Source organism: Plectropomus leopardus, chromosome 2 (genome assembly GCF_026936395.1).
Source record: "Plectropomus leopardus strain MGB_pleo_1.0 chromosome 2, ASM2693639v1, whole genome shotgun sequence".
Taxonomy (NCBI): Eukaryota; Metazoa; Chordata; class Actinopteri; order Perciformes; family Serranidae; genus Plectropomus; species Plectropomus leopardus.
Window position 1 is genome coordinate 39,017,276 of NC_142177.1, and position 15,809 is coordinate 39,033,084.

General features: G+C 40.4%; 1 protein-coding gene across 3 annotated transcripts in view; it reads left to right on the forward strand.

The window, feature by feature from the left end:
• pmepa1 (prostate transmembrane protein, androgen induced 1) overlaps positions 1-15,452 on the forward strand; it is a 69,328-nt gene extending 53,876 nt beyond the window's left edge. For all 3 annotated transcript variants that reach the window (XM_088070424.1, XM_042510360.2, XM_088070418.1), the window contains exons 2-5: positions 2,693-2,847; positions 5,447-5,500; positions 5,614-5,981; positions 6,742-15,452. In XM_088070424.1, coding sequence (XP_087926550.1) covers positions 2,734-2,847; positions 5,447-5,500; positions 5,614-5,981; positions 6,742-7,057 — 852 coding nt within the window. In that variant the 5' untranslated portion in view covers positions 2,693-2,733 and the 3' untranslated portion in view covers positions 7,058-15,452. The remainder of the gene's footprint in view (positions 1-2,692; positions 2,848-5,446; positions 5,501-5,613; positions 5,982-6,741) is intronic.
• Positions 15,453-15,809: the final 357 nt, after the last annotated feature.

Sequence of the window (15,809 nt, forward strand, 5' to 3'; positions counted from 1 at the left end):
TATGATACTTTATGTCTATGATTCTTTCTCCTTAGTTATTTCATTTTTTTTCTTTAATTGTTCATTGTTTTGGATGGTAGAGTTTTATAAATAATCAATCTAATTAGTCTAATGAAAGCCATTTATCAAGCTCAAATCCCAAATATTCACTAGTTCTCAGCTTCTCAAATGTGAAGTTTTTCTGTTTTATATTGTCTGTCTCATTATTTTCAATATCCATAATGTTCGGACAGTTGGTCGGACAAAATGAGCAATTTGAAGCCTGTTTTTTCACCTGCTTTTGAAGTGGTGAAGTTTAAAAGGACAAGTTTTGGGTTGCTAGCGACGAACAATCCTTTTGACAGGTGATAATAATGCCACAGGGTCTGCACGTCCTTTAAAAGTCTTAAAATGTCTTAAATTCGAATATTCCTTAAAATATTAGGCTTTAATTGTCATTAAATAGTTTTAGGACTTAATTGGCTTCAAAATTAATTAATTCAAATTTCTGATGTTACTTATTTTTCTTGCAGTCACCTTTTGGCAAAATGTAGATTAACTTAATTTCAGTAACCATTTTCCTACATAACACCTGCCTCAATCTGCAATTTGACTTCCCATTACACTAACCTACAGTGTGAAATTTGTCAAAAAAAATCAAAACCTGTGGACCTCCTGATGTTAGTGCATTAATAAATGCTCATTAGTTTCTCACTTGCTACAATGAAGAGCCAACAAATCTGCAGTTAATAAACTGATTTTTGAAATTCTCTGGAACTTTTCCAAAAATTCATAGATCTGAAAGTCATTTTGTGCAGGCTTCCTTAAAGAGTTAAATATAAAAACACAATGTTAGTTTCCTGCAGGAGGAGAAACACCAGCCAGAGAGATTTTTCCTTATAACTGATGATGTGACGATGACACTGTTGACTTGTTGACTATAAATGAAGCGATTAGAACATATCATTTGAGTAAAGCAGCACCTGACTTTAGATAAAATTTCCTACTTCGCTGTATATGTTGATATTTCGATGTGAAATGACATCACAGACTCTGATAAAGATTTTTTTTGTCCATAATAATCTTCACACACACAAATAATCCTAGAAAATAAGTCCTAAATAAGTTTGGTTGTGTCTCCTGCCTCCCGTATATCACCTCTGGATATTTTGGCCGTTGCATCACACAAACGTTTTGGGCTCTTGCTGTGGTTGTGTTGATCATGTGCAGGCTGCAGGGGGACATTGTGCTGATTTATTGACCTCATGTGTTCATGGAGTGAGTGACACAGTCAGTGGAGCTGTGACGTCTCATCAGTGTTGTTTTGAAAGTGATTTCAGACGAACTAAACAGATTAAATCCACATCTGAGGATCATGTGTGAGAGGCTGAATTCATAAAATCATATAAGTGAGTTATAAGAGTCACCTGACTCTGTGTGTGTGTGTGTGTGTGCGTGCATGCGTGTATGCGTGTGTATGTGTCTGGTTAGCTGGTCAGAAGAACATAACAAGACTGTGAGAACTAGTGTGAACTGTCTGAAAACCAGTCTGCAGTGTGTGTGTGTGTGTGTGTGTGTGTGTGTTTGTCTGGTGTCTGCAGGACTCTTAATGTTCTGCTGTCTGACTTGGCCCTGACCTCCGCCTGCTCCCTGTGAAAAAAAAGTGTGAGAGAAATGCTTCGTTTGTGCGTGTGTGTGTGTGTGTGTGTGTGTGTGTGTGTGTGTGTGTGTGTGTGTGTGTGTGTGTGTGTGTGTGTGTGTGTGTGTGTGTGTGTGTGTGTGTGTGTGGTGGGGGTGGTGGATGCAGGAGGAGGGGTCAGAGCAAACTGCCTCTAAACAAAGCTAGCCCTGTCTGTCTGTCTGGTCTCGTCTGGCTCTGTGTGTGTGTGTGTGTGTGTGTGTGTGTGTGTGTGTGTGTGTGTGTGTGTGTGTGTGTGTGTGTGTGTGTGTGTGTGTGTGTGTCAGACACTCTGACCTCTACATAAGGACTACATCTCTGTCTGGACTGTGTCTGAAAACCTTTTTTTTTCTCTCTCTCTCACAACACAGAAACACACAAACCTTGTTGTCGAATTGACACTTTACAGTTTCGAGTCAGGCACCATTTTGAGGGTAAACTGCTGACTGCTGAGTGTGTTTTATTAAATACCATTTGAGGTGTTTTATTTTTTATCACCATATCCAACAAAGAAGCCCAAGCCAACAATAAATGCATCAGGTACTGAAGCCAATAAGTCTTTAAATCAGATTAAATCAGATTTATTAGTGCAGTAAAAATGTCATCATTGGTTTTCCATGATAAAATCATCGCTGTAGTTGCGTTTATATGATTTTAGATGTTTTTCTTCTCTGGTTTAGAAGGAAAAGTCATATAATACAATGTTTTACTGCCCATTAAAAGACAATCTTAAGATATTGAATAGTGTTCCTCTCTTGAGTCAAGTTCCAAAAATACATTATACTTCATTTCCCAAAATGCATCTGAATAGTCTTTTCATTAGACCCCCTTCTTGGGAAATGCCCATGTTTTGCAAACTTCACGCTCCAGTTTATAAATCAGCCTGCTGTTAAAAATAGGTCCAAACCCGATCAGGTTTACCCCGATGACATCACTGTGACATCATCAGGGTTATTTCCCTCCGGATCAGATGAAAAGGACTAAACCACGGCGAGTGAGCTGATCGTGATCTCTGTCTCTGCTTTGTTTTTGCAGCCCAGCTGGAGTTCGTCCAGATCCTGGTGATCGTGGTGGTGATGATGGTGATGGTGGTGGTGATCACCTGTCTGCTGAACCACTACCGCCTGTCAGCACGCTCCCTCCTCTCCAGACACGCCCCCACACGCAGGAGACACCTGCCGCTGGCCAACGTGAGTCAAACATTTACACTGTGAGGCATTAACAGCTCTGACAGCTCCTGCTGCATCATGCCTGACTGACAAGCATGAAGCCGTCGCATCATGTGACCATTGCAGTTTGGACAAATATGGTTTTTTCCAGTTGCCTAATTACCACCTCATGCGAGCCTTAACACTTTTTAGCGATGGTGTTTTTTTTTTCAAAATTGACGTTTTTCCATTAGGTGTATGTTATATTTGCAGTTTCAGTCTGAACAATTTGAGGGTTAATGGAAACTTGTCTATAGACACGGATGTCTATGACGGATAGCTGCACAGGATTATTCTTGGTGTTAATAATCCAACTTGCTGTCTCAAACTTCTAACTTCTTTTGAGGAATCTGATTTGAGTTATTTTGGGTACATTTACGTCTTGTAATTAAGGACGAGCAGATGGCTGCCTGATCATTAAAGTTGCATATTCTTAGTGTAAATGTGGCCAAACTGAGGGTCTAAAGATTTGGTTTATCATAGAACAAAGGTGGTTACATGGTTAACCCCTAACATCCCGGATCAAGCTATTCTCCAGGATGGGCTGACCTTGTTCGGAGCCGACAGGGCACAAGACTCTGATGCAAAATCAAAAAATGCACTGCAGGAATTGTTTGATGCCACAGGCAGCAACATGCCTGAGCAACCAGATGGAGTTTTCATAGTAGCTGCTGATTTTAATCAGCTCCTACTTCAGCTCCAAAGATGTATCAGGATCAAGGACAAATTGTAATTTCTTTTTTTTAAAAACATAGTTACTAATAAATCTACCTTGTACCTTGCACCCAAATTTAACATTTTTCTAACTGCAGTTCATTCAAAAATTTTGTATTCTAGCAGTTAATATATAGTGTGTATCGCAATGTAGGCTTAAAATATTGCAATATTATTTTAAAGCCAAATCGCCCAGCCTTAGGTAAGAGGAAAAATAAGTATTTTTGTTTTTGGGATGAACTGTCCCTTTAAACGTGAACATAAACACAAGAAATGTGGGATTTAAAAACAATCACACATGATTAACTGCCTCAAATATCACCATAGAAACGTATAAACTTTACATGATTCAGTAAAAACATTTTCAGGTTCAAAGAGACTTCCCACAGTGCAGAATGAAAAGGCGGAGCTGTGTTTACATTAGTTTAGTCACCGTGAGGACGTTTCTTAATGAAAGACAGAATCAGAAGAAAAACCGAGTTTGAGGAGCTCTGAGTGACAGCATGTGATCATAGTGATTAACCACCGCCGCAGGCTAACGCTAAGACACTGACTCACTACTTCATTAAGGGCCACAGTGGCTCGCAACAACTATGTCAAGACACACACACACACACACACACACAGACACAGGCTGACTTACACTTGGGGCTCCTCCAAACATATGATTTCACTTGTGCTCCCTGAATCACCTGCTACTGAATCACTGATGTGTGTGTGGCTCCAGTCTGCAAGTAAGACATGAGTAAAGGATGAAGCATTATCGTGCGCACACACACAAACACACAAACACACACACACAGACACACACAGACACACACCCACAGACACAGACACACACACACACACACACACACACACACACACACACACACACACACACACAGACACACACACACAGACACACTACCAGAGCTCCTGATAAGCTCAGAGGAGTCATTGTCCTAGTTAATTTGGATTATCAGACAGACACACTGACACACATACAGTCAGTCAGTCACACACACACGCAGACAGACCGGCAGGAAAAACTGAAGGCAGAGAACAAAAAACCTGCACAGACGTTGGAAAAGTTCCTCCCAGACGTCTTTAAAGAAGTGAAGAGCTGCTTTTGTCTTCTCGATGCCTCGCAGCGAGACACGACGGATTTTAAATTATTTCCACAGCAGTTTGTATTCACTCTGCAACTTTATTAATCTAATGGTAGTTGCAGCAGTAAAAGTCAAAGATTGATCTTGACAAACAAAGTGTGCAAAGTGCTTAAAACTCTGATGATCAATTTAAAAAAATAGAGATTTGAGAAATGTTACATTATTAAGTTTTAAAGATACAACAGTAAGCGGAGCCCCCTAGTGGATGCACAACAGAGCTCAGATCCATGTACACAAAATCTGTTTTGTGCATGTAGTTTTCTTTACCATATTTGGCATATGGAGAAAATACACGCTGTTTCCACTCCAGGCGGCAGGAGAGGATCCATTTATCTGGATTCTTGTGCACTGTATCTGCAACATAACTTCTTGTCCTTTTATCCAGTGATCCATGATATGCATGCAATCAACACGTGTTGAATTCTGCACCTTTCACATAGATAAGGCACTTTGCACCATGCACTTTATACCATGCACTTTATGGCAGACAGTTTACATTGCTGCTGTTACTGCAGTTTTGTCCTCTGTATAAATTGTTGTATTTTCTTTTCTTTTCTTCTTTTTATTTTTTCCTTGATATTTCTAGTGTCTGTTACCTGCCAAGGGACTGCGGATGTAAATAAGCAGTCTTGCTAACTAATACTTACATTTGTAACTTACGCTGATTTTTATTAATATGCTGTGTTAAAGAGATGTTCTCTCTCTTTCTGTCTCAGGAGGGATGTCTGTGGTCTTCTGAGGGTACAGGGACCAGCAGTGGTCTAAATGAGGTGAGTGAGGTGACATTTAGTTGTGGCGAGTTCCTTTAATCAGAAATCATTATACTTAATTCATATCAGCACAGTGTGACACAGCAGTAATCTGGTGTCCTTCCTCCTCACAGCACCAGGTGTACAACCCACGTCCTCCAGACAGAGCGGTCCCCTCGTCCTACCTGCAGCGGGAGCCTCAGCACGCCCAGCCCCAGTCCCAGCCTCCTGCTCTGCAGTCCCAGCGCTTCCAGCACACTTACGCCCCGAGTCGCTTCCAACCGACGTACCCCTACCTGCCCCAGAGCCTCATCGATCTCCCCCCAACCATCTGCCTCTCGGACGGCGAGGAGCCCCCGCCGTACCAGGGGCCCTGCACCCTGCAGCTTCGAGACCCCGAGCAACAGATGGAGCTGAACCGCGAGTCGGTCCGAGCACCGCCCAATCGAACAGTGTTCGACTCCCACCCCCTCGACCCATCCAGCTCCTGTCTGCAGGCCAGGTGAACAAGTCGTCAGTCACGTGTGGTGTTTGAAATCCCTCCCTAACCCTGTGGCGCTCATCGCACGCCTTTTAGAGCTCACTTATGCTCAACGTTAAATACGAAGGCGATGGAGCCGTCTGTCCGTTCTCTGCACTCAGTTTGTTAGTATTTGTGCACATTGTCTGAAACATTAGCAACTTCAGTAAACCAAGTTATATATGTGTATTCTGCCGGTTGCGAACTTGTCAGTGATATTTGTATTTTCTTAAACTTGATATAACTCTTACACTTAAACAGAACTCGCAGATCTCCAAACTAAATCATTTGCGAATCCTCTTGATCATGATCATGTTGCGTTAACACTTCAAGAACAAGGTTTACTTTTCGGTTTTTGAGTTGCAACAACTTCACAGAATTAAGTAAATAAAGCTAGATTGTAATTAAACTCAACACATTGGTATAAAGTAAATAAATTAAGACTTATAGTTATTTTAACTTTCCTTTTTCATGGCAATCAGTTTCCAAGATTATTTTAAGTAAAATGCAGATTTTACCGTGTGGAAAAGTTCCTGTGGTGGAAACGGGCTGATAGTGTTGGTGCTTCGGCTGTTGTTTCTTCTTTTCCTTTTTTATCCTCACACTCTGCCTGCAGTCCTTCGTTTTTCTGCTTCTACAGCTGCTTTTGTCCTTCTTGTTCTGCTCCCATCAGTCTCATTTATGACTTTTATTGTTTTGCTCCTATTAGTCTCATTAACAGCTCTTGTTGTTTCTCTCTCAGACTGCAGGCCCCTCCTCCGAGCGTCCACTCGGGCGTCAGCGTCTTAGAAGCCCAGGAGGCCTTGTCTCGGCACCAGAAGCAGGGCTCTCGAGTAGAAGGAGCTCCGCCGACCTACAGCGAGGTGATCGGGCACTACTACCACCCCACGTCCCTGACCCCCAGCAGCCACAACCATCGGACTGTATCGTCCTCACAAGCACCGCCGTCCTCGTTCATACACGGCCTGCTCCGACCTCCGCCTCAGCAGCAAGGAAGCGTGGACAACAGGAACGCCAGGAATACGAAGGAGAAATCCCAGAAGCCCCAGCAGGTGTGACAGTACTGCTTCTTTATTCCAAGCCCGCGTCGGGGGGAAAACCAGGATTTTGGTCAGTAGCCAATGAGGAACAACCTGGTGAATGGTAAAATCCCCTCTGATTGGTTCAAGGGCTGGTTAGTTGTAGTCCCACTTCATGGATCGGACTGGGGAGCAGCTCCTCATCTGGAAACCGCATCGCTCCTGCAGAGCACAGTTGCAGGAGCTGGTACTTCCTGTTCCACAGCTTCTTACTTCCTGTCTGGGGAGCACTTCAGATGATGATGTCAGAGAAGAAGGGCAGACGGTGCAAAGGGAAGGGCGGATACAGAAACCTCTGTGGTCTTCTTCCCTTAACCTCGTCCCTCCTCCACTGGACTGATCTAACTTCATTCATTATAAATATTTACTTGTTCTGTTCGTTTCTAGAGAACTTTTTTGTTTGTTTGTTCGTCTTTTTTCGCGCTTACAGAAAATCTTTCTATCCAGGCAAACGGCGAAATGTTGCAATCTTCTTGGTTCTTCCAGGTTTTTTTGTTTTTTAGTGATAATCCCCCTCGCTGCTTTGATTCCATTTAGTTCACGACTGCACAGTCCAACCTTGGCGGCGACTCCTGCACCAGGCGTTAGCTGCATCACCGGGACGTGTCAGCGCATGTTAGCACATTAGGATATTTCCAGAAAGAGTTTAGATTTAGTTAGCGTAATCTTAAGCTTACAAGTCGTAGCACAGTGCTGAAAGTCCCCGAGCTCAACGTTTCTGCCTTATATCGACCAACCGATGCAGGAGTCGTCACCAGAATCCCTTTTTTAGTTTTTTATCTTTTGTTTTCTAAAGAAGGTTTGCACAAGACTGTTCACCACAGAAAAAGAATCCGCAATATGATCGACGAGAGAGAAAACAGAGAAAGTAGGGGTATTTTTCTAAACTTTATAGTTTTTTTTCTGTTTTTATATGTTGTCTAGTTGTAGAAAAAGAACATCATTGATCTGTTGGGGTGCCAACTTTCGCATTTTTTGCTGCATACATGTTATTACATTTTTGAGTATATATACACACATGTATGCAAACCGAGAGCGAACTTAAAAAGCACGATTTTAGAGTTATTTATATAATTGCTGAAAAGAATTGCACTATTTTCTAGTATGCGCAGATGGAACGTGTGAGAGAGACTTTTATTGTGAAGGAGCTCTGTGTATTGTAAACAGACCGAGAGACCGAAAAAAAAAGCACGGGTACTCACCAGAGGGTCCGAGCAGCACAGTGCACAGCAGACGGTAACACATCATGGGGAGACTGGTTCAACGGACTCGGATTAACCCATACTGTACCATTGATATATAAAAAAAGATAAAACAAATCCTTCATTTATGCAAATGTCCAAGTCCTGCGAACCAACCACAAGTCAGCGTCCACCCTGCGGGCCCAATCAGAAAATCTGTTCGCAGCTCTCTCTCTCTCACCTTATTGGCCGAATCGAATCCCAAAGCTGGCTGTCACTACCTCGACCAAACAAGCCAAGCACAGCTCGCTCGCGTTGATCAGACGTTTGTCACATCGAACAAATGTCTGAACTAATCACGACAATGTGTAATGTAACAGTAGAGTAGAGTAGAGACGTAGTCGAGTTTTTTAATCTTGCTGTGTTTTATTTAATGTCAGAATTTTTTGGGTGAAAAGAGAGAGAGACAATGCAGATCCAGTGACACCTAACGTCCCCTCTGTAGTGAACTACTGAGGAGAAAGGTCGCCCAAAAATGAGTGATACGCTGACTGTGCACTGCTGCAGTCACACACATGCACACATTACATTTTCGGTCACACACCTTCGCATCTTTCTTGCATTCTCAGCACACACACACACACACACACACACACACACACACACACACACACACACACACACACAATCCCCTCTGGTGAGTCTCTGTCTCTTGCAGGCATCTCTGAGCACTTTACTGCAGCAGGAACGAGACAACAATCTTCTGTCAGCCAGCGTCAGCAAATTAAAATTTAAAAAACTTAAAAAACTACGATAGAACCCTTTAATATTGTAGATTAGATTTCCCGAACTTTAGTTCCACACTTTTAAAAGATGCAAAGAGTTTTGCTCCGAGCTTTAAACATCCTTCAAGTGGAAAATATTACTTAACAACCTGGAAGAATGGATTTGTCAGTCCCTTTTAAGTACTTTGAATAGTAAAACACCAGTTTCAGTGCCAGCAGCAACATTTTCGATACCTTACTTTGAAAAATATGTAAGTGTTTAGCTACAAAATCCTTCTTGGTTGATTGTACCACACTTGGAGCGCAGAGTGTACTCTGGGTACAGACGGAGCAGCAGAACGTCAGGCTCAGTGAAACCATTCATTACGCCGGGTCAAAAAGTTGCGTTTCCTCCCTCTGCCAGCCGCTCCTCCATCGATCTGATCTGATCAGCTCTGAGCGGATCAACAGATCAGATATTGAGAACTTGACTCAAACTCCACAAACTGCAGCTAAGGAGCAAAAGTTCCACCTGCGCTGATTTTAAGGATCTGTGACTTTATAGAGGGGACACAGAATGATTAAAGAAAGCTACTACCACAAATAGATTCTAATTCAGTGGGAAACACTTTATTTTCTCAAAAATAAGCCAATAAGATTGTGAATGTGCCAACAGTTTTTCATGCTTGGTGCTGCAGACTCGTTTAGGCATCACAAAAAGAGCGCTGGGGTTCAACAGCCAGCCAGAGTATTGACTTTTAATGACTTAATTATTTGAATGTTTTTATTCATTTTCTTCCCGTGGTGGATGATGTTTCGCTGTCGGAGCAGAACTCTTTGTGCGTCAAACGCAGCATGAAACGGGTTGTTGCAAACTAGACACACTGAAGTGTTGAAAAGTGACACGAGTGTTAATAGCAACTCGTCTTTTGTTGTCTTTTTAAAAATGTGGAACTGAAGGTCGAACTAAAGTAGAAAATTAGAGCACGTTTTTGTCTTTTAGATGCTTCTCGTGCGAGTGTTCAGTGAGCGTCCACTCTTTTTATGTTAAATCGATTTGAAAGTAGCCTTTAGTGTCCAGCCTTTATGCAACAGCGCCCTCCAAAGGGACCGAACCGAACCGCAGCCAAAACTCACAGCTGAATTTTGCAGCCTGAGGAGAGGAGAGACTCAAAAAGCCAAAAAAAGAGACAAATTATGAATATATAATCTGATACAGTGAATCATAAACTTGTTGTCTTTTCTTTCTCCTGTGGCATCGTTACATAAGAGTCTCAGAGTGAAGCATCTCTTTGTCTGAAAAGGTCTGGCTTTTTGTTTTGAAGTTATTTCCAGAATCCTTAAAGACTCTTTTATATGACAGAGGATTAGGGCTTTGTTAATGAAAAAAAACTGTTAGATTTCAAGAATAAAAAAATCATATTACAAGGATAAAGACAAAATTTTAAGAAAAAAGAAATTGTTTTATTGTGAGAAAAAGAAACTTCATTTACGAGAAAATAGTCATAATATTACAAAATTAAAATTATAAATTTATTAGATAAAGTTTTTTAATATAACAATCTGAAAATAGTACATTTATTTGAAAAAAAAGTTGCAATTTTATGAGATTGAACTTGTAATTTTATGAGAAATTAAGTGACAGATTATAACGGGAGAGTTTATTACCTGACTCTCTGGTCTTAATGTGTGACTTTATTTCTTATAAAATCAAGATTTTAATCTGATATGACTTTTTATGAGTTTTTTTTCATTATATTGCAGCTTTTTTCTTAAAACTGCAACTTTATTTTTGTAATATTATGACTTTATTTATATAATTTTTTTCTTTTTGTAACATAGCCATAATCCTCGGTCGTACTTCCAACCATCTAGATAAAAGATATTTAAGTTAGCTGCAAAACATGAAAAATTATTTTTAACTTGTTTTCCAAGTTGTAACTCCTTTCTGTTGTGCAGCAGACGAAAGTATTTTTCACAAGATCGTTTTTAGGTTTCTGGAAATATTTTCTCTTCAAAACACAGAAAAAACACATTTTCGTTCACTGTCATCTGATTTTATTTCAGATTTTCAGTTTTTCTTCCTTTTAGAAAAGACAGTGCTTTGCTTTGAGACTTTTCTAAACAGCGTAATCTTCATGAAATTAGATTTTGCATTTAGAAAAACAGTCTTTTTCTCAGACGAATGGTTGAAGTCTGTTTTCTTTCTTTCTGTGAATCCTGCCTTAAACCTCTGTGACACAAAAAGCTTACAAATAATCAAAAGCGATTCACCTGCTCCTCCTTTTGTTCCTGTGCTGATCTGCCATGTCGGCATGTTTTATTTAGCACTTAAAGAAAAAAAAATCTCTGTGAAGAAATTAATCTCTTGACCCAAAGCAGCTAAAGGAGCGATGAGTGGATCAATCAACGTACGAATCAACTTTGACCTCAGAATGAGATTATGAGCCCAGTTTCAATGCGAGTTTAGATTATTTAGGATTTTCTTTTATTTTCTTTCTTTTTCCCTCCACCACTTTTATCCTTGTGTTTGTACTGGGCTGTTTCCTGTTCAGAACGGTTCGGTTTCCCGGCCCGGAGGGTTTGCAGCGGGTATGAGAAGGCTGGACGGACTCCGATCGCGGAGTTATCGTAGTGATAATTTAAAGTACCTACAGCAGAGTGGACGAGAAGTGAAACAGTGTAGGATCAATCTCTCGCTTCAGGGAAACCTGCGCTGGCTGACGATACAAAAAAAAAAAGGACAGGAGGAGAGAGGAAGTGGGACACAAATCACACAAATACACACACAGGTCAAATCTTTATGTATGTGCTGCTGTGATGCAACAAAACACACTCACGCTGGCGTGTTTACACGCAGAGAGGAGATAACAGTCGATTTACATCCCTTCACTTCTATCATGAAGAGTTCAGCTTAAATAGTAACTTTGCTGTTTTTCAGCCTGGATGCTGTTTTCTGATGTTTTGGTGTCTCAGTGAGTAACAGCATTTTTGAAATCAGCAACTGCAAAAAGGCTGCAGTGTAACCACTTGGTGCATTTGTGTATACTAAAGGTTTGTTTTTGTCACTGACAGGCTCAGACTGTTATTTTCAGTGTCTGACAGCATTATGGAAATGACCATACAGGGTTAGACTTTTCTGTTGAAGAGTTAAATCCTTTTGTTTAACCAGAAACAACCTGAAATCACCACCTCCACTCTTACTGACTCTTTAGTCAAAAGGTGGATCCTGCTGGGATCCTTTCCACAAACTTGTCAGTAAGAAAAACTGTCTGAGCCTGTCGTTGGCAAAGACACGCACAGTTGCCCGTACTGGTTACACTGCAGCGTGTTTCGTGACTGTCGGCTGCAGCGCCGTCTCTCAATACCGGACCAACTTTAAAAACTGTTGTTTCCATTAAACACATAAATACAAAAGAAAAACCGAATCCAGGTTGAGAAATGCTAAAGTTATCCTTCAAGTAGAGTTGGTTGAGCGAAATATACGTAAACTGTTGAAACCAACCAGGTCTCTGTCTCCGAAAATGTGTCCAAAGTGGAAATAATCTGCATGAGATGAACTGGAGACTCTTTTCTCTTTGCTTTAAGCCGGCGTGAAGGCAGAATCACAGCAGAGTGTTTTTGTAAAGTCAGCGGACTTTTCCCAGAGCTGTGTGTGTGTGTGTGTGTGTGTGTGTGTGTGTGTGTGTGTGTGTGTGTGTGTGTGTTAATGTACACTGACTTGCCCTGGGAAAGACCTCCAGCTGTCTAGACAAAAACTAAACACACACACACACACACACACACACACACACACACAGCAGACTAAACAAACTTACCTAAGAGCCAGACCTTACACACACACAGGTGCACTCATTCTTATTGTGGACCACACAAGATAACAAAAACATTTATCAAACACACACACACACACACACACACACACACACACACACACACACACACACACACACCTGGACCCCCCCTCCTCCTCCTTCCTGTCTGATCGAGCTCTTCCTGTCCCCTGGAGATGCCTGCTGTCCAATGACAGAGCTCCTCTCAGACCGGCCCTCGCTGCCATTGGCTGGCTGTCTTTCGGTCTCCTTGGAAACGTTCGTGTATTGTTGTTGCTATGTCGTACAAGTGTGCCTGCCTGCGCTGAGACGGGCGAAACGTGAGTGGCTACTCTGGGCTGTCAATCATCCCGAGCCACGCCTCCTTACTGTCTCAGATGATGATGATGATGATGATGATGATGATGATGATGATGATTGGATGATGATGATGATGATGAGATTGAGGATGATGAAGATTTTTGATAGTGATGCCGCAGAGAGCGTTGCAATACACCTACTATTTGCCTTTTTGATATTAGTCATTTTAACGTAGTGTGCTAAGTGTAAAGTTTTTTTATTGTTATTATTGTTGTTGTTGTTGTTTATTCACTTGAGAACAAAAAAAGGTCATTTTACTTCAATCCATCGATCACACAAACACTTTTTTTTGTAAAACCAACTTTGAGAGTGTAAAACTACCTAAAACACACAAACACTGCTGATCACTGGGAGGACGAGAAATACAAGAAAATACTTCTGCTTTAAGTGCTATCTGTCAAAAATCTAAATTTGTGCTAACCATCGCTGCACGCTCGCTTCATTCAGTCGAGTTTTCCTTCACGCACTTAAAATTTCAAGTATTCTTCTTTGTGCATGTAAACATGGAGTCCCGCTGACCCAGTTTGACCACGACATCCCTAATCATCGCCTCTCCTCGCCCGGCCCGCGTCTACATGTGTGCCTTCTGGTGTCCGGGCTCAACGGAGACTTCATCCGTCTTTAAAAAAAATACCGCTCAAATACTCCAATACTGTTGCCTTTTGACACTTAGACAGCACCATCATATTTATGAAATAATCCTCATTACACAGGAACATATGGAAGCCCATTCATGTCAAAAAAAGGGAAAAAAATAAATAGATTAAATGTGACGAATGACAAAAACAAAAATACTCGCAGAGATTAAAGGTTTATTCTTTCTTCTGAACATCTGCAATACCACAACAGGTCGAATTAAAAAAAAAAAAAGATGGCGATGAAAGATTGTTTGATATATTCGAACAGCTACGGAGAGTGGCCCCTCTGACGCTGATTTTCTCAAAAATACTCAAAACTTACTCCGTTTTTTTTCTTAAAAAGTCAATTTGTAAATTAAAATTTCAAGCTGTATCACCCATGTTCACTATTTCATAACGTTTATTTACAAAGTTGAATTTTTTCTTGAAAAAATGCGGAGGGACACAAGACAACAATAAGAAAACAAACTAATTAAACAAATTAAGGGAAAAAAGTAATAAATCATATAAAAATAATTGCTAGGTTATACAAACAAAACAGACTTGTTGTGTATTTATGTCCCAACATTTCTGTTTATGAGCTTATTTTTATTTTTTATTTTTTGCTCTTTAACCTTAAATTAATTTCAGTTATTATTTTTTAATCATTCTAACTTTCCATCACCTTTTTTCTCTTTTTCTGGCAAACACGGGCTTCCAAATGACTGAAGAAAGTTGCTCATGTTGCGTTCCAGAGATGTCGGAAACATCTAACATAAAGCTCGGTCTTTTGTCTCTGCATCATTTAAGACATTTCCAAAGAAGGACTCATCCTAAACGAGACTCTTGTCACAAAAAAAGACGAGAGTTACACCTGACTTGAACTATTCTGTTGTTATTTCTTTGGGGAAAACACTTTGCTTTACAAAGCGCTTTTTTCCAGCTCCTGTTGTACCCAAAAACACACACGGGTACTCGTTTAAAAAGAAAACCTTGATGGTTAAAGCTGGAGAAGACAAAGTGTAAAACGAGCTGTTTTCTCCGTTTGTGTTTTTGCTCATTCTGCCGTTTTCTTTCCTGCTCTTTGAATCAGCGCCGCTCGGCGCCTTTTTCCTCCGACAATGTTGAAGAAAATATCTGAAAACACTCTTTTGGTTTGTGTGCGTGTTTTTTTTTTCTAAAAAAAGCCTCGGCAGTGATGCTCGTCCACTATTGTAGAGGTCTTCCAGCTGTTTTATCCCGCACGCGTCTAAAAATGTGGGACTTGTACAATAGATCCGTTTGCTCAGGATTCCTGCGTGTGGCATGTCGGATCAAACATGTAGGAACTCTGACGTGTTTCTGTTCTCTGTTCACAGCATGGCTCACACACTTATATAGAGGCCTACTTATTCTCAATGATAATAACTGCTTATTTGTGTATTAAAAAAACCTTTATTTTTAATTTATATTGGATGGTCGACGTGTTGCAAGGTTTGTTTTGTTGTTATTTTCTTCTCTGTTTGCTCCAAACAGAAGACAATGGTTTATCGTTGTTGTCACAGAACATGGTATGAATCAGACACATTTCTGTTATAGCCTTCAATTTAAAAAATGAATAAAAAAGTTTTATAAATAAATCAGCGTCTCCTCTGGTTGTTTATTTGATCATTTATTACTTGGTACACTGACGTCCTTTTTTCCAAAATGATGAACTTCGCCAAAGTTTTCCTGCTGCATTTTTCTTAATGAAAGAGTCGAGAGGAATTTAAAACCTTCTACATTTATAAAAAGTCTTTATTTTATTTTATTTTATTTTATTTTATTTTATTTAAATTTATTTTATTATTTTTTGTGGTGTTAGGCTTCTTTATACATCAGACCAAAAATGTGTCTTGTTTTGTTTTTTTTTTCGCTCAGCAGTTTGTTCACAATGAATGATGAATAAATATTACTTATCATTTAATAAGAAAAAAAACAGCCATGAAAAAGGTCAG